The 18,351-nt window shown below is 37.5% G+C and overlaps 1 protein-coding gene across 1 annotated transcript; it reads left to right on the plus strand.

Moving 5' to 3' along the window:
• Positions 1-118: 118 nt before the first annotated feature.
• LOC140135418 (RNA-binding protein NOB1-like) lies at positions 119-17,562 on the plus strand. The gene is made up of 8 exons (XM_072156909.1): positions 119-210; positions 5,407-5,539; positions 6,639-6,772; positions 7,124-7,195; positions 8,316-8,837; positions 9,393-9,490; positions 10,455-10,599; positions 14,566-17,562. The coding sequence occupies exons 1-8, from the start codon at positions 142-144 to the stop codon at positions 14,836-14,838; spliced, it is 1,446 nt and encodes a 481-aa protein (XP_072013010.1). The 5' UTR covers positions 119-141; the 3' UTR covers positions 14,839-17,562.
• Positions 17,563-18,351: the final 789 nt, after the last annotated feature.

Below are 18,351 nucleotides of genomic sequence, written 5' to 3' on the forward strand. Positions count from 1 at the left end.
ATTACTGTGGTAGATTTAATAAAATTGGGTAGTGTTAAGGATAAATGAAAATATAATATTATTTCACCTTGTAATATTTTGTACAACGAAATTGCATCAACCATGCGGGTTAAATTTTTTCTACTTGCGAAATCTTCGGAAATGGCGAAGTCACAAGTAAAACACGTTGTTGTTGATGCGATTGCCTTTTTCAAGAATATTCAGCTTCAGGTAAGGCTAGTAATTCATGGATTTTGTCTTTCATTTTGTGAAATATTTGTTGACATGTCTGTTATTCTTTGAGATTGCCATACAAATGTGATGGAGCCTACTATTCCCAAGCAGCTGCCTGTCGAATTCGACCACCATGTTATGTACCATCCATGCCTAAACTGTCCATGCACCATGCATGCATGATAGATAGATAGATAGGTTGGACATCCCGCCTATTACTTCAGGCGCACCCCTGATGACAGGGTAAACAACGACATTTAAAGTTTAATACATTACATATGAGTTCACAAAGCAGAACTGCGATAAACGTAAACACATATCATAAAAGATAGGGACAGGCATAAAAATTTCAAATTAATTCTATTAACATGAATTGTTGTTTATTGGAAGAGAGAACTTCTCAGAAACAATTTGACACCAAAACCAATCTTCTACTGTATTGCTAAGTGAAGTTATGACGAAATTACTGTCGGAACATTGGGCCATTTTCTCTGATATAAAGACTTACCGTAGGAGTGCATGGGGGGACTTGATAATTTTTGTGCCCCCCCTGTCAATTTTTTGTTTTCACTGTAATTTAATCTAATTTTTGTTGAATATTATGTATGTTATTATTTTCAACACATCTGTGAAATTTTGTATGAAAATTCAAATTTTAAGGTGGTAAAAAAGTGCAAATAAGTAAACTGGAATTGTTATGTGAAAAGGATGAAAGTTTTTGTCAAACCATGTTTCCCTTTTGTCAGAAGATGAATTTTGGGTCAAAATTGAATATTTTCCCAAAAATGCCCCTTTTTGACCCCTTTTTTGACCAAAACGGTGATTTTCACCAAGGCATATCTCACAGAAAAAAATACTCAAAAGTGAAGTCAATGTTGCATTCTGCTTCCTAAAGCATTGAATCTGTTGTCAATGCAAACTAGAGCATCTGAAACAGATTAATTTTGGTTTTATTCATCATTTTCTCCAAGAATGGTGTTTTCAGTGGCACAAAATGGCACAGATTTACATAGGGCTTTATTATCAAGTAAAATAAATAGCGCCCTCGCTCAGATGTGCCTGTCCCTATAAAAGATAATATGCAAAAGTACATGGCTCCAGTCCCACTTCGTTGACTAAACGCAGTGTTGCCAAAACTTTTCAGCGTCAAGGCGCGGCGCATTGACTCACCAGGCCGCGGTAAAGGATTCTCAAGTAGCCCAATTTTTTAAGCTTCCAAAAAAGCGCCCAATACCGGATATTTGGGCGGATTTACCCTAATTTAGAACGCAAAACACCCAATTGGGCAGAAAAGCACTTGAATTTGAAACTTCCGGTACTTACTGGGAAGTTACTGACCGATCAATAAATGGTCACAAAACCCATTGTAATTTCAATTTGGAGCTTCAAAGACTCAAAAGTCAAAACCTTTATAAATCGGCTAAATTGAAAGGAAAATACATAAAATTAGTGCCGCGGCCTGAGACTGGCAAAAGTAGCCCAATTTTAGACTTGTAAGTAGCGGCATGCTTTTTTGAGTAGCGGCAAGTGATGGCCAAGTAGCCCAATTGTGCGCCTAAGGCGCGGCGTTGGCATCACTGACTAAACGTCAAAGTGTCAAATCAGTAAAAACTGTGACTGTGCAATGAGAGGAGCACATCCATATAATCCGATTAGGCGGCTCACTAGTCGATCCGGGAAATCGATCCGAGTTGGAATTACAAATACAATAAAAAGAAAACAACATAAAATTAAGAGCACGTCCAAATTAGAGGAAGCTCAATTAGCGTACCGGTATACAGTAAATAAACACAAGAATGATATGAGAACAATAATGAAAGACAAAGATTTAGAGAACTATTTATGAAAGACAAAGATAAAGAGAATTTATCGCGCTGACGTCATCTGTCAATCAAACTCGAGCACGGTTTGTTTACAAGTGTCGTGATGATGACTTGCTGAACGCGGATTTATAACCGGGCGCCTTTATTGTTAATTTTGCACCTTTCGACATGCAAACCATCTCAAAAGTTAGGTCTTTATAGTAGGAAACTTTCATAACCGAAGGCACCATGTCCACAATGCCTAGAAAAGCTGCTTTTTGCCTTGTAAAAGTACGTAATTTTTTGCCATTTGCTGCTATTCCTTTTCTCCGATCAGCACCAGATAGATCGGTCTTCCTTTCTGCGCTGATTAACCTGTGTAAACCAATCAAGGATCGTAATTGACAGTGACATCAGACGCGATAAATTCTTTATATCTCTGTCTTTAATTATAGCCTGCAAGGCTGCATAGAGCTGTATAAAGCCCGGTATAAAGCTCTATGTACTGGACCAATCTCTAATAATCTCTAACCATGTCCACAATGCCTAGAAAAGCTGCTTTTTGCCTTGTAAAAGTACATAATTTTTTGCCATTTGCTGCTATTCCTTTTCTCCGATCAGCACCAGATAGATCGGTCTTCTTTTTACGCGCTGATTAACCTGTGTAAACCAATCAAGGATCGTAATTGACAGTGACATCAGACGCGATAAATTCTTTTTATCTCTGTCTTTAATTATAGCCTGCAAGGCTGCATAGAGCTGTATTAAAGCCCGGTATAAAGCTCTATGTACTGGACCAATCTCTAATAATGATTGATACACATGGATAGCAGTGGGTGTGCAGGGGCTGTGCAATAATTATGAGCACTGGGGGAGGGTAACTGTTATTTTCGCGAGGGTTTTATTTTCGCGAATTTCGCCAGTTGTAGGTGTGAAAGCGCGAAAATGACAACACGCGAAAATTTACGTTTTGTATTGAATTATAATCCACGAAATTAACAACTTTAAGCGCAATTTCCTAACAAATCAAAATCAATTGTTTTATTGTTTCCGTGGTCAGGGACTCGGGTACGCGATGTGATATGTGAGTGATCGGCAATTGCGTAGTCTAAACAGACATGACAGAGACTGTTCTAAGCGCCGACGACCAATGCATACATGTACATACATGTATGTACATGGTCAACCGTCTTGTTGTTGTCAAGACCGTTACTTGAGAACTCTAAGCTAAGACTTAAGATTCTGTTAATACTTTACTATTGACATGAAAGTTATTTCGATGAGTCAACTGTATCTTTTGAATAAAGACCGCCCATTTTGAACAGTCCAAAATTTTGTTGAAGTAAAATTTTAGCAACATTTTTGATACGATCGCCCATCGTGATCGGCTTTGTTTACTTCTGAACTTCCATTGCTTTACATGGTTGGGAATATGCTTCAGGGAATCTGACCAGATTTCAAATGCAAGCAGCAACGGTTTCTAGTCTTAAATGTGACCTCATCGGTAAGCAAATTTGTGGCTAGACTTCTCGACCAGCAAGGCCGTTGATCGGCCTCAGCGACAGTGTGATTGTTTAGTGTTCAGGGGTCGATTTAGTCGCTGGCCCTGGCCAGTAGTTGTCTTGTCGGGCCAGGAGATTTTCTGTCTGGATGGGCCCAGTGGGCCAATTGGGATTTTGGCATAATTATGAATTTATGACATGTTACCGTACAAATATTAGAAGCACAATATATGAAGTTGAATCTGGGCCATGTTGTTGTGGTAAACAATGCACACTTACGATTCCAATAAGATCTACATTGTACATGCTCTGGACTGGAGTAATGTTAAATTCAGTCTCCCAACACTTTTTCATCACCTCGAACACATTCAGATGATGGTGGTCAATGTCACCTTAATGCGGCAACAGCAATATCGTTCGTTTCCCATCCTGTCCACCCATGTTGTTAGACCTTGTTCCATACGGAGTGTCAGTTTCTTTAGTTCAGCCATGCTTACCGGTTTGTCGCTTTGCTATATTGACACACTTGCTGGAGCATTGTTAGTACATGTAATGTATGTCTCGAAGTAGTTGTAGTAACTACAAATTTCGAATGTTTAAAGCCATATTATAACATTTGCTGAGGAGAATGCCCTCAAAAAAATGTTAAATTCTGGTTTTACACGATTGTAATAAAGATACTCTGCAAAAATCAAGACTTTAGGTGCTGTAGTTTTGTCAAAATCTGAGATTTTGTAATAAAACGACGGAACCGGCGTTTTATTATTACGATGGAAATATTAGTCGAGCATGTATGCACAGTACGTACACGGCGTGCGGGATACACATACACAAACCCTCCGAGGATCGTACCGTATTACAGCCGCGGGAGTAACATGCATGGGCGCTAGTAGTAAATTTCAATTTTCTATGCTTTACCTCACTTGTTCGGCTCAAAATTAAAAGGGGACATATCTGACAGTAAAAGCTAACATTTTATGGAAAAGAAATACTAATCTATTTTTACAGAAATGTTATAATATGGCTTTAAGGACATGTCGGAGTCGTGAGTTATTGGAACTATTCCCGAAGTATCATCTTGTGATGCTGACTTGGACTCTTTTTGCAATGCAACACCATGACTATTTATGTCCTTCCTTTAGTTTATTTCTGTGTGTACATGTAGTATCTAAGAAAGTAACCAGTTGTCTGCTCTCGTTTGCAAATATTTATGACAAAATAATAATATCGGCGTTTCTAGATAGGATGATCTTGAATTGTGTATGTGAATATAATGGGGTAAGTGGGTTGCGGCATTTGGTGATATGGAGAATCAGAACCTGGCATTTTCCTAGGTAGAATGGAATTCCATTAGCCATCACTACTCTATCATATATTTAATAGAACAGCATATGATTTGTTGTATCATAGTATAAGTTGACTATAACTTTGTTGTTTACTGCAACAAAGCCTAGCTATTTATTGCTAGCTGTCCAAGGTTCTTCCTTGGCTCCCAGGTTGAAACTAAAATACTTGATAATTCCAGTTCGATAAATGCATGCATGATGTGCCAAACAATACCATGCATTACAAGTTAATGCATGCTGTCGCATGTCGCGCTCATCTAAGCTGAAGACGCCAAATAATACTGTGTGTCACTCACGTAGGGTGCCTCTAGCTTTGCATCTCGAGTTATGAGTCTCATTTTTTCGCTAATTATAAGCTGAACAAACTTCTTTAGTGTATGGTAATAACATTTAATAATAATCCTGGCCTGATGTTAAGCAATAATATATTAATGTTTCTCATCATGATCTTCTTTCATTTGAAAGACGGCAAATATACAGGTCCGTTTTAGAGTTTCCAACTTCAACATTATCTAATTATTTATTGTACTTCTCTTACTCCAGGAGATAGCTGAGAATGTGTACACAAGTTATGGAGTAGTGAATGAAATCAGGGATTCTGCCACAAGACAGAGGCTAGCTGTGTTGCCCTATGAACTCAAATGCAAGGAACCATCATCAGAAGCAATCCAATTTGGTAAGCAGGTAGTGATCTATACAATGTTTACTTGAGATCAGATGAGACTAGGAACAGAAATTGAGATTTCTGGAATAGCATTCTTGTCACTTTCAAATCAATGATTAAGTACGGTACAAAATGTATACATGGACTAGTTGGAGCGCAAAACAGTTAATTCCAAAGGCTGCGTGGAGCAGTTATCCCTTTTGTGGCAAGTAGCCTTAGTTGTTCACAGGTCTGTGCTCCAAGCAGCCGACATATCCATGTTTTCATCATGATCCTTACTACAGTACTTGCTGCTGAACCCTGTAAAAATGGAGATTCATATGATCATGTTCATGTAGATAAATTAAGGATTCTCCAGTGATAATGTATATACATGTAAGAGCCATATGTTTGCGTAAATGAAGTTAGTCACATATGGGTGTGAGTGAGTCCTGGGAATTGAAGTCCTGCCCGAGAAGCCAATTACCCGGGCACTTTTTTTAAAAAAGATATTTATTTTTTTGGTTCTATAGTGTCCCTGGACCTAGACCTAGGATCATTCATGGTTGACCATGGTCCAGGGACACTACAAAACCGAAAAAATAAATGACTTAAAAAAAAAATTGCCCGAAAAATGTGCCAGGTACCCGGGTACAAAATTACCCGAGATCACACCCCTAGTCACATTACTCAATGCACAAACAAGGATGTGGTGGTATATCTTGTGTAAGAGAGTGTCTTGTGGAAAAGGTGATGCAAATTGTGTTGTTCTGTAAAAAAAAATTCATATTTTTCGTGATGCGCCCATTTTTGCCAGAGATTGTCCAAATTCATGGCAGTCAATGTGCGCCATATGTACTGAAAATGCCCAGCAACTGTCAATCAAATACAGGGTAGGTCTATTTCACGCACAATGTTTTCGTACACATGTATGTAAATTTAAGGCTAAGTGTTACTATGTGTACTCAACAGCCTAGCAACTGTGCAATCTAAAAGTCCGTGAAGTGCCTTTACTTTTTATACCGTGATTGAAAATGAGTGTCACTATCCTGAATAAATCTAGTAAAAGTCTGCCAATCTATCTTGAAAAGCTTGTTGTAAATTTGATTGTTATTGTTATTCTAATTCACAGTTTCAGACTTTGCACGGAAGACAGGGGACTACTCCACTCTCTCTGCTGTTGATCTGCGTGTGTTAGCATTAGCCTATCAGATCACAAAAGAACAACTCGGTGATGAAGCATTCAAACAAAAGGAAGATAAACAGGTAGGTATCTTTTGTGAAAAAAGTAGAGCCCAGTTGATTAAAAGTCTTGAAAGACTTTTTTGCCATACTAGTGCACTTAAGGTGGTACTATACCCTCTGATCAATTTTTTGACTAATTTTGCATTTTTCTCAAAAAACAACTACATACTGGTTACAGAAGTTATGTATATCATAGGGGCAAGGAATTCAATAACTTCACTGAAAACTTCAGTGATTCAAGACAAGTGGTTCATTATACATGTTAAGAAATGAGGTACATTGTAGCGGTACCTCTTTTCTTATCCAAAGATAGACCTGGTTTAACTTATTTTGTGCATAATTTGAAACTGTTTTTGTCATTTCTATTTGTAGGATGTGTCTGGCAATGATGATGAGAAGCCATTTGGAAAAGCTACAAATGTTGTTGGTTTTGTTTACCCAAAGGTGAGTAATGCAAGCAGAATGGGCTATTCCGGTTGAATTCCATACACCCCTATAAAAGACATGATCTTAATCTTTCACACAGGGAGTATGTATTTTAATTTGAGTTACCTGAATGGGTGACTCCATTTGAAGTGCTATACCCCATGTGTGAAAGATTAAGGCCATGTCTTCCAGAGGGTGTGTATGGATGGATTCAAATGGAATATCTCATTGATTTCATCGAGACAATAGGCACATTATTGTTATGTCGGCAGATAAGCACAGTCATTTTTGGTTGTGGGAATACAGATAAAAATTAGAAATTTGCCTGAATGGCACAGAAAAAAGTGTTTTGGGGCCCAATTTTTTTTTCTTTTAATATTTGTTTTTTACTTTTGCATATATACCATCATATTGCCACACTATGTCTTGAACACCAAATGTTCAGGGCACCGACATATCAAAAAGATCTTGACCTAAATTTGCGTGACTGAGCAACCAAGACACCTGTAGGGTTGACCCTGAATAGAAGGAAATAAATAATTTAATCATTTAATATTTAATTTTTGTATAAATTTTTTCTGGTTGAAGTAAAATATACCCCAATTAGTCCAAATGGTTGTTGTGTATGATGGCATGCTATACAATAATTGGACCTATGGCTTTTTGAGAAGTTATAATCCCTGGTTACATGTTGGGAAGTAAAAAACAGGGTTTTCTGCCGGTTTACTGCCTTTTCACAGGAAATTGTTTATATAAGTTGCGCTTTGAAAATGTTAGTGTCAAGACTCTGTCTTATACTACGGTCAGCCGATCACCTGGCCGGCAGTGTGCTAGTGCCTACTGTGTGATCCTGTGGCCGCTGTCAATTAACAAGCTACAGCGATCTGTTTATTTCTATATCATCTAGTCTCTGATCGTGCAAGAGAGTCTTGTTCAAGTTGTAGCTTATTGGGTTACTGGGGCAGTAACATTCAGTACATGGTGGATACATGCTTGAATCAAGACTATAAAAATGTATGTTTACAAAAACCAGTATTTTAGTAGGCAGGATAAAGAGCAATACAATTGAAACAAACAAGTTATTTTATCTTTAAGATTAAAGACTAATGCACCTTTTCATGTTTTTATACCTATACAGGCCAAACCCAAAGAAGGGAGTTCCAAAGAGGAGGTAGCCACGGAAGAACCTAAAGTTGATGAAGAGCTTACAGAAAGGTTAAACCAGCTCAACACAAGCGATTCAACATCAGCAACAACACCTGCTGATGGTAACATTGAACTCACATTGAGTAGACTTGATGATCAGACCCGTGATCAGCAGGATGTTCAAACAGAATCCACTGCACAAGCGACAAACTCAAGTTTAGGTGAAAGCAGTGAACAAGTTAATTCATCAATATCAAGAACTGCTGATGATCAAAAGGAAAATGTCAATGATGAAAATTTGAGACCAAGTGATCAAGATGAATGTGTGGAGAAGGGTGACCTCGAAGAAACAGAGGAAGATGAAGAACAGGAGGAGGATGAAGAGGAAGATGATGATGATGAGGGATGGATTACCCCTAGCAACTTGGAAGAAGCTCACAAAGGCATGGGAGGTCTTGATGAGGAAGCAGCTGATATCGTTGTGGGTTGTATGACTACTGATTTCGCCATGCAGGTAATTTGCTTACATTTGAGAGGTTGTGATTTTGACAAAATGTCTGTGGCTTAATGCCATGACATTCCTGTGATATCTGGTTATGGCAGAGTTCAAGAGAATGTTAAATAGGATGTGATATAAAGTCAGTCTACTCAGAAGTACAAAGTACCGATGCGGACGTACATGTTGTGTCGACTTTGAAGGCACGCATACCTGTAGCAGGGATGCAGCACCGAGCACTGTTTACACGCAGTATACACACACATTGTCACTTTTTACTTCAGAGTGGACAAACTGTACTGATGAACTCAGTCAAATTGGCTGAATTGAGATTTAAGTTTATTCTTATTTACTAAGAATCTCAATAATGAATTCATGGTTGGCCCTAAAATTGAAGTACAGGTGGGCAACAGAAAATTCAAAATCAACTTTTCTGCAAATGAAATGAAATCAAATGATCCTGTAGTTATGATTGTAATATGTATCAGCAATGTGTACTTTCTGTGATTAATCATGGTAATCTGAGCTTACTTGCTAAGCTGACTTTGTTTCTTTTTCTCGTTAATGTTTCAGAATGTGTTAATTCAGATGGGCATACCAGTCCTCTCTGTGGATGGGTTACGTATAAGGAGAGCCAAGAGTTTTGTACTCAGATGCTATGGATGTTTTAAGTAAGGACTTGGATGCTGGTTTATTGTATGGGGTTGGGTATATGTAAAGAACTGCAAAGGAGGATGCATTGCATACCTGAAAATAGCATAAAACCAAGGACACCCAGTAACTGAGGATGTCCAAGGTTGCCTGCTTCCACTTTCCAGCAAATGACATGAAAATGCATATCGTTATCAGGCAGGGAAACCACCTGAACAGGTTTAAAGCAAAATCTACAGTACCGTAAGCCAAAAAATTAATGTACCAGTTATGTTCACCTCCTGTATATCCTAAACAAAGACATATATGTCATAGTTGGAACCAGCAGCCAATAGCTGCATCTTTTAGCTCGAATTTAAGACCTCATTCGTTGAAATTGTTCAAGAAATAAAGACACGGCAATCCCAAAACCCAAGGAAGATGCCAATGTAAAAGTTGCAGTTTGCTGCATTGCATGCCCTATTGATTTGTACACAAAACGTTTGTGAATAAGAGAACTAGCGCCACGCTTCCATTGATTAGCACGTTAAAACTAGCGTTATGCTTTCATTGATTAGAGCACAAAAGTGCAAATTTTGATTTTGTTTTTTTCATTAGGTTTTAGATCACCGTTTCTTTAATTCTCAACCAATCTCAACAAATAAGGTCTTAAATCAGAGCTAAAGAGTAAAGGTATTGACTGCTTGTTTTAATTTGGGCACATTTGTCTTTATTTAGGATATACAGGGGTGAACACAACTGGTACCTTAATTCTTTGGCTTACTGTATGTAATTTCTTGGCAGTATTGTTTTAAACATGATCACAAACACCCCTACTTGTTCAGATCTCCCAATGGGGACCTGCAAGTTTTTTCCTATCTAACCAAGGACCTTGCTCACTCGAAGCAACGCTCTGAACTGTCAACCAAATTGACCTTGTACTATCCAACCAGACTTTACACTGGCAAATGAGACATTGTCTTCTATTTCTACTTTGTCTTGTAGGACAACCAGTAACACAAACAAGAAGTTTTGCCCGGGATGCGGTAACCAGACATTGACAAAGGTCTCAGTGTCAGTAGACGAGAACACCGGACAACAGCATCTGCACTTCTCCAAACATAAAGTTATCAGTACAAGGGGCATGAAGGTATGCTTCAGATGTAAAATTGAGATTTCAATCTCAGGTCAAGTAAAACTTTGCATCAATTGTCATTTCATTGTGTACTTCACAGTAAAGAAATATCAATATGTATTGAAGTAGATAGACAGCTAGACTCAAATGTGTAGTATGTTGTATTCTCTCCTTTTATTTTGGAAATTGAGAGGTGTAATCATGTTGAACAAATGGTGTCATAGCTGTGACATGTTTGTGTGCTTACTTGCAAATTTCAGCTTTGTTAAGCAAAATTTCGCTCCTGGGAGAGGTGGGTTCTCAACTTTGATTTGGGTGGGGATGTACGACTGGGACTCTGAAAAACTACCGGACTGTGAACCAAATTTGACCCGAAATTATATCAATTTTTTGATTGAAAATTTTGCTAAAGATCAATGAGAAATAGGCACTTTTTCAAAAAAAATTAAAAAATGGCTGAAAATGCACCCTTAATCTGCAAGTTAATCATTTTCATGTTTTGGCAGGTCTATGTTCAAACAAAATAAGTCTTTTCTTATGAAAAATTAATGTAATATTCCTGTGAATTGTAAATTTCATAATGCTGAAATCTAGATTTTAATTGTTTGTGTTTGAATTTCTTTTTTTTTTTGGAACTGTATTAATTTAAATAATGAAATTGATTGATTGTTGACTATTATGCTGGAATGTTCATGACAGCCCACCGCAGAGTTAGTCTTGACAAGTAAAACCTGAATTGTCTTTCATATCACCCATCATGTATTTCAATTGAATTCCACAGAACGTAAACTGCAGCATTCCTAAAACTGCCTCTGGCTGCATGTTTTTCCGTGTTTTTGTTCTATGCCATAGGTGGAAAATGGAGAAAACCCAAGTTTGTAGAACTACACAGATTTTGCTCCAAAACTCCATAGGGTGTTTTGATGGGTATGCTGCCCGAGTTTCAAAACCCTACCCCATTACTTGGGGTAATATTTACTCAAAAAACTGCAAAATTTTGATCTTTTAGGGGTAAAAAACCCACACTGTTCTACGGGTGGATGTTCGATCAAGCTTTTTTTTTTTATAGAAAATGACCTAATGAAATGAGGGAAAAAGTAGCATGAGACCTTAAGGGAAGGGGTATGAACGCTTTGGACAGTATTTATTGTGGGACATTAGAGCACATCAGACATATCGAATTGCATTCTGAATACTGAAGAATGTCCTTCTGATATCAAATAATTTTGATTTTTGAAATTCGCAATGTAATACACATTTTATGGCAAATCATTAAAAATTGATATTTTGATATTTAACAGTACTTGAAGTAAACTTTATAAATCTGATGATTTATACTTAAACTGTATGTAGGTGTGATGAAAAGCCGACGATCAAATGAAAATTTTGACCTTTCAGATTGAAGATATGGATTTTTTCCCAAAACACCAAAAAAAAGTCTTTTGGGAAAAAATCCATATCTTCAATATAAAAGGTCAAAATTTTCAATTGATCGTCGGCTTTTCCTCCCAGCTACATACACTTTAAGAATATATCATTAGATTTATAAAATTTATTTTGAGGACTGTTATATGTCAAAAATTTGAAAAATATCAAATTTTAATAATTTGTCATAAAATTTGTATTATATCGTGAATTTCAAAAATGAAAATTATTTGATATCAGAAAGACATGCTCAGATTCAGAATGCAATTCGACACATCTGAGGTGCTCTCATGTCCCACAAAAAATACTGTCGAAACGCCATAAACGCTCATTCTAGATCCCTTAATGAATTTAATAAAATTGAATTTCCAACCTATCCACTGATGAGCCTGTGGTTGTCTTTTTGGAACTAATTTTTCAATGGGATTGGGGATGTAGGGAGTCCTGTATCCACCATGTTTGAATGTCACTCTTTGAGGGGAATATAGTGGAGTATATCACCATGCGTCTGGTAAACTTTGATGAGAATGCGTGTTTGTATGCGATCTGCGTGTAATTTTTTTTGCATTGATTATATCCTTCATGGAAGCATACACAAAATTAGCCTATTTTCAAGACTTCAGTGAAGGATTAGATGGCTCTATTCCATAAGCTGTATAATCCCTGTCTCCAATTATCGTCTTGATACTAGGCTAATTCTGAGTAGGCTTACATAATCAGTAATACCCATATTTGACTTATTTAGAATGTATACCAGTATGTTGCCCTCTCATGACAAAAAAAAAAACAAGGGTTATCTTCTTTCTGCAGTTTCAGCTTGAAATTGAGTTATTTTCTTTCAAAAAGGAGGTATAATTGAAGACCGAATTAAAAAGACTAGTTTGCTTATGACGTTCTGTCAACCAGACCAAAAATGCTGTACTGCGCAGGTCAGCATCCAATCATACACGGCTTTTACCCTGACGTCAGACGCAAACTATTCTTTTTAATTCAGTCTTTCAATTATGGTTATATTTTTGTGATGCATTTAGTCACGTGACTTGTAAATCAAAGTTGCAGGTGCTATTGATAGATAGAACAAAATAATAAAGGGAGTTTGACAAATGTCCAATTCCGGTTTTGAATACATCAAATCATGCATAACACATGTCTTTTTGTTCAAATTCACAGGCTTGTGTTAGCCTGGATTCAGAGAATTTGTGGACATTAATCCCCATTGCTGCTGTTAACTAATACCCTGGATCAGTCATTCATGAAAATCCTTCATGCATGATATGATAGAGTGTTTTATTATCAAGTTAACCCACTATATGTGGCCACATGTTTTGTTTGTTAGTTTGTTGTTTTTTTACGAAGGAAAATTTGACGTGATTTTTTATGATACTTATAAATCACATGAATAAAGAGAAAGGCACCGTTTTATTAATTCAGTAATTTTGTAGATTTTTGTATTTTGCATCACCTAAAGTTTGGTAGTGACATACCGGTGGATGTGTATTATGCTGGTGGCAGTATAAAATTGTGTACGTTAATCTATTCCTGCAGAGCCTATGCACGCGCATACAAGGGCAGTACGTTGATGCTCTTGCGGCACACATGCATAAAATCACCCACATTGGGCTATTCCATTTGAAGTCCACACTACCCCAGAGGGAGTATGAATTTTAAATGGAATTAGCATATTCGGCAGCTCCATTTGAATTTCATACACTTTTTGAGAGAGATTCAACCTGAATCTTCCACAGAAGGAGGGTGAGTTTCAAATGGAGCTGCCTAATGTGCTAATTACTTTTGAAATTCATACTCCCTCTGTGGAACATATTTCCAAAATCTTCCACAGGGGTAGTGTGGATTTTAAATGGAATAGCCCATTTCCACCAAACTTAAGGCTGCATACAAAGAATTATGCTTCAGTTATTGCTATGCATGAGGCAACATGGAAATTTGACATTCCCAGGGTAATTTTTGTTTTTGTTTCGTTTTCGTAGAAATAGGCGTCAACAAAACTCACAAAGGGAATTGACTTACCTGTCTGGCACACAGTGCAAACTTTCCTATTGTTTTGTTGATTTGAGTTATACCTGCTGATGGGAAATAATTACGTGGCGTGATCATGCAAAATAAGTTGTCTGTTACCGGTACTCAAATATTGATTTTTATTTGTGTCCATTCAAAATACTTCACATATTGTGATGGCAATTCAATTAAATTTTGAGTCATAGTTCCTGACATACCTTTAGGCCTAGGATTTATTTTGGAGTGTGGTGGGCTCAAAAGTGGACCTTTGTGAATTTTTCCTTCAAGAAAGGCTGATTTCAACATTTTTGCTGCAAAAAAAAAAAAAAGATCTTATGTGAATTATTCTTTTAAAAAAGGCCCGATTCTCAATGTTTTTTACCAAAACAAAATTGACCTTTTATATTTGGATTACCTGCCCCTGCATCTTTGCATACCTTTACAGTAATGTTGCTGAAAACAGTGAGATCATAACAGATTAACTTTTCTTTATTATCCTAACTTCAAATTGATTTTTCAATCAATTTTTTTTCATTGCAGTATCCTTTACCTGCACCCAAAGGAGGAAAACATGCAGATAATCCGCTGTTAGTTGAAGACCAACCTCAACCGCTGAATCACCTGCCTCGGAAGGCTCGCAAAGGCACAGACGTCTTTGATCCTGACTTTGTGACAAACGCATCGCCGTTTGCCGTGAATGATGTAACAAGTCGGTCGGCTCAGCTGGGAGTCAGACATTTGTCAAATAACTCGTCACATAGCAGGAGAAATCCCAACGAAAACAAAAGGAAGAGGAAGGGCAAGAAGAAGTAATGAAATCAGTCTGATGGGTGTAATGGGGGAGGACATGGTCTAATGGTTAGGGTACCATAGAAACTCAAATTTATTTTTTCCATTGTATAAACTTGCTAGTTCTTGTGCTGTATTGTACTGAAAACTCCATCAAAATTGGACATGCAGTCCCACAGATATAGCTATTTTTGTGTTGCTTCAATGGAACAGAAATAAAAAAGCGATCGTTCAGAACCAGAAAGCCGTAACTCACTATGACCAGCTCTCACAAAATGAGCATGAATCAAAAATCAATATTTCCTCCACATTGTCTTTTGTTTTCTATTGGATTTTGTCATGATTAATGGACTGTATCTTCTATAGTGTCCTGGTGACTTTATGCTCATTTTTTTAGAGCAGGTGATTGTGAGTTGAGGCTTTCTGTCTCTCAACCCTCGAAAGAAATTTTACAATATTTTAGCTATATCTCGGTATACGGTGCATGAGATCCCAGGTTCGATTCACAGCAGGTGGCAACATGATAGGGCATTGGCTTGGAAAAAAAGTCTGAATTTAATTGGCAATATCTGTAGATTAAATTCAGACTTCCGCTCTCTCCGTGGTTCATTTAACCATGAGAGTTCTCTTGTCCTTCAGAAGAGATTTTAAGCTGCCTGTCCCGTGTATAGAGTTCTGATACCTAGACTGTATATGGCGGCCAGTTTCAAAAAGAGAAGGGTGCAAATCCCTGACTGTCCCATCCATCCCGTTTACATTCAAAGAGGACCCGTATGGACAGCAATACTTGGGCACTGACTAATGACTACCCTCTATATCATTAAAAGCAGTTACCGTACAGAACACCCAACAGGCCCATAGCCAGTGGGAGATCTCGGTTCCCAGGCACCGAAAAATCTGTGAGATCTGAGATCAAACCTGTGCAGCCACCAGAGATCTTTGCTGCTTTTAGATTAAGTGCTTGCTTCAGCAAGGACTAATCACTATCTGGGTGATGATTTGTCAGCTGCTTCTACAAGATGGTAGCTTCTTACTGTTGATGCTTAGATACATTTGATTCTTAAGAAGTGTGTCAATTTAAAGGTATAATGAAAGACAAAGATAAAAAGACTAGTTTTCGTCTGACGTCATCTGTCAATCAAACTTGAGCACGGTTTGTTTACAAGTGTCGTGATGATATGAGTTGCTGAACGTGGCGGTAAAACCGAGCCCCTTATTGTTAATTTTGCACCTTCAAACATACAAACCATCTCAAAAGTTGGGTCTTAATAGTAGGAAACTTTCTCTCATGAAGGCACCATGTCAACAATGCCTAGAAAAGTTGCTTTTTGCCTTGTAAAAGTACGTAGTTTTTCGCCATGTTCTGCTATTCCTTTTCTCCGATGGGCACCAGATAAATCGACCTTCCTTTTACGCGCTATTAACCAATCAAGGATCGTAGGGAATTTGATTGACAGTGACGTCAGACGCAAACTAGTCTTTTTATCTCTGTATTCCAGTATATAGCATTATATTGGCAGATGTTGGTGGCCATAACGCAGAAAGTTTGAAAATGATGTGTATAGTGTTTCTGCATCTAACCTCTTTATTATTTCATCATTTGTATGCAGATAAATCAACTGCTCAGCGCCAGAAGTGGGTAAGTGCAAATTACATGTTACTCATTTCTGCAACAAATGTACAGTTAATTCTGCCCTCATGTAAGTGACTTTGGGGTCTAAGCATGGTCACTTGTATCTAATTGATTAAGTGAACACACATAGGGCCTATACCACAAAATCGCTTGCATTTATTATGGAGGGCAGAATTAACCGTCCAATTGTTGCCGAAATGAGTAACATGTAATTCACACTTACCCACTTCTGGCGCTGAGCAGTTGAAATAAGACATTTTGTGGACTTGGGTGACAACCAGCTGTGCATTGTTTTTGATGTCAAGCCAAATATCTTTTAAAATCTGATAAAAAACAACCAATTTTCTTATTATGTTCTTTATATTTGACATGTTATATTTGCCTATATCTCAAAAATTGATATATTGCTTTCTGCATCAGAACTCTTCAAATGTACCTAACAATGTTTTCTTGACAAACTTTCTTGACGTCAGCCGATGTTGTTAGCTCTGATGATTTTCTTGGAAACCGCTAGAGACCGACCTGATCAGGTGACGTCACACTCAATGACATCACAGAAGTCGGAAATTTCCTGCCATTTCCAAGAAAACCATTAGAGCTAACAGCATCCGCTGAAGACAAGGAAGTTCCTTAAAAGCTCTCCCGGTAAGCGAAATAAACAAGTAGTGTTGAAGTTTAATTTAAATTGCTTTCATTTTATTACCGCTACGTATGAATCTGCAATTCTTTAATTTTTAAGTTATTTGAAATGATTTCTGTATTCTACAGAAACAATTTATTTGCATTAACCCCCTGGACACTACTGGTCATCTAACAGCATTTCTGATTGGTTGATAACTTGAAATGTGCATTTCAATTGCCAATTATGACTAGGCTTTAACTATTTATGGTCAAACTGGTATTTGCAGATGATCTTATTAATACCTCCCTTGATTGGTTCAAAATTGGACACAATATTCATTTTGGCCAATCGGCAGGTAGTTCTCATGGGGTTAAGCAGTCAGCTTGTCATTGATGATTTTAACAATAATTGTTTATAATTCAAATATAAATACTATATCTTCTGAGAGTATGTATACACTCAAATAAATTTTCCCATAAGATGAATAGATACTTTCATATTGTGTGTCATATGTACTGTAAAACAAAGGTTGGGTTGTATGAAAATACCCAGTTTGAATTCCATAACACATTAAGTAAGCACCTACCACACTCTGTAATAAATACCCCCTCTAATAAATGCCTCTGTAATTGTCCCTATGAAACACAGTTTGGAAAGGGGTCTATGAAATGAGCGCTAATGTATATTGGGGTGTGTGTGTGTGTGGCTGTATATCTGAGCATAAAATGTAAACCCTTGGTTAACTGTTAGGGCAGGTCACTATACTTCAAGAACTTTTTTCCAACCCCAACACCCCCATGTCAAAAAGAAATCTATGCCACTGGCGAAAAATAATATTCCGCAAAAATTTCCAGAAAGTTGTTGCTATGGTAATGGCTGTCTGTCTATGTGTTTTTTATGGATCTATATAGATGGGTCTTATCAGACAGTTAAACTAGATAATAGAATAAGGGCTAATACAGAGAAACAAGGAAATCTCAATCAGGTATCATATTTAAAGTTAAAGGAGGATGTCCAATTTTTCCATACAATGTTAACTACCTACCATGAACATGGTGAAGGCCTGTCACCCAAACAATGTGATCTAAGTTTTGAAGTTAAATTGCTCCAGCGGTTTTAATATTAGCAGCAAAACATTCTTCGTGATCACCAAGAGGATAATGGATGGGTGGTATGAGGTCATGGGCATCAATCCTGGCGGGTGGGGCCCAGGGGGCACTCCAACTTTGGAGGTGACGCGTATGTAGGGCTGTTAAGACCCCTTTTTCAGCATCGCTGTCAC

The sequence above is a fragment of the Amphiura filiformis genome, chromosome 16, assembly GCF_039555335.1.
Source record: "Amphiura filiformis chromosome 16, Afil_fr2py, whole genome shotgun sequence".
In the NCBI taxonomy this organism is placed as follows: Eukaryota; Metazoa; Echinodermata; class Ophiuroidea; order Amphilepidida; family Amphiuridae; genus Amphiura; species Amphiura filiformis.

What these genes read in the sequence shown, in the direction of transcription:
- LOC140135418 (XM_072156909.1), top strand. Translation starts at nt 142, where the DNA reads ATGGCGAAGTCACAAGTAAAACACGTTGTTGTTGATGCGATTGCCTTT. An exon ending in TCAAGAATATTCAGCTTCAG is followed by an intron (nt 211 to 5,406) that starts GTAAGGCTAGTA and finishes CTCTTACTCCAG; the next exon opens with GAGATAGCTGAGAATGTGTA. An exon ending in AGATGCTATGGATGTTTTAA is followed by an intron (nt 9,491 to 10,454) that starts GTAAGGACTTGG and finishes TTTGTCTTGTAG; the next exon opens with GACAACCAGTAACACAAACA.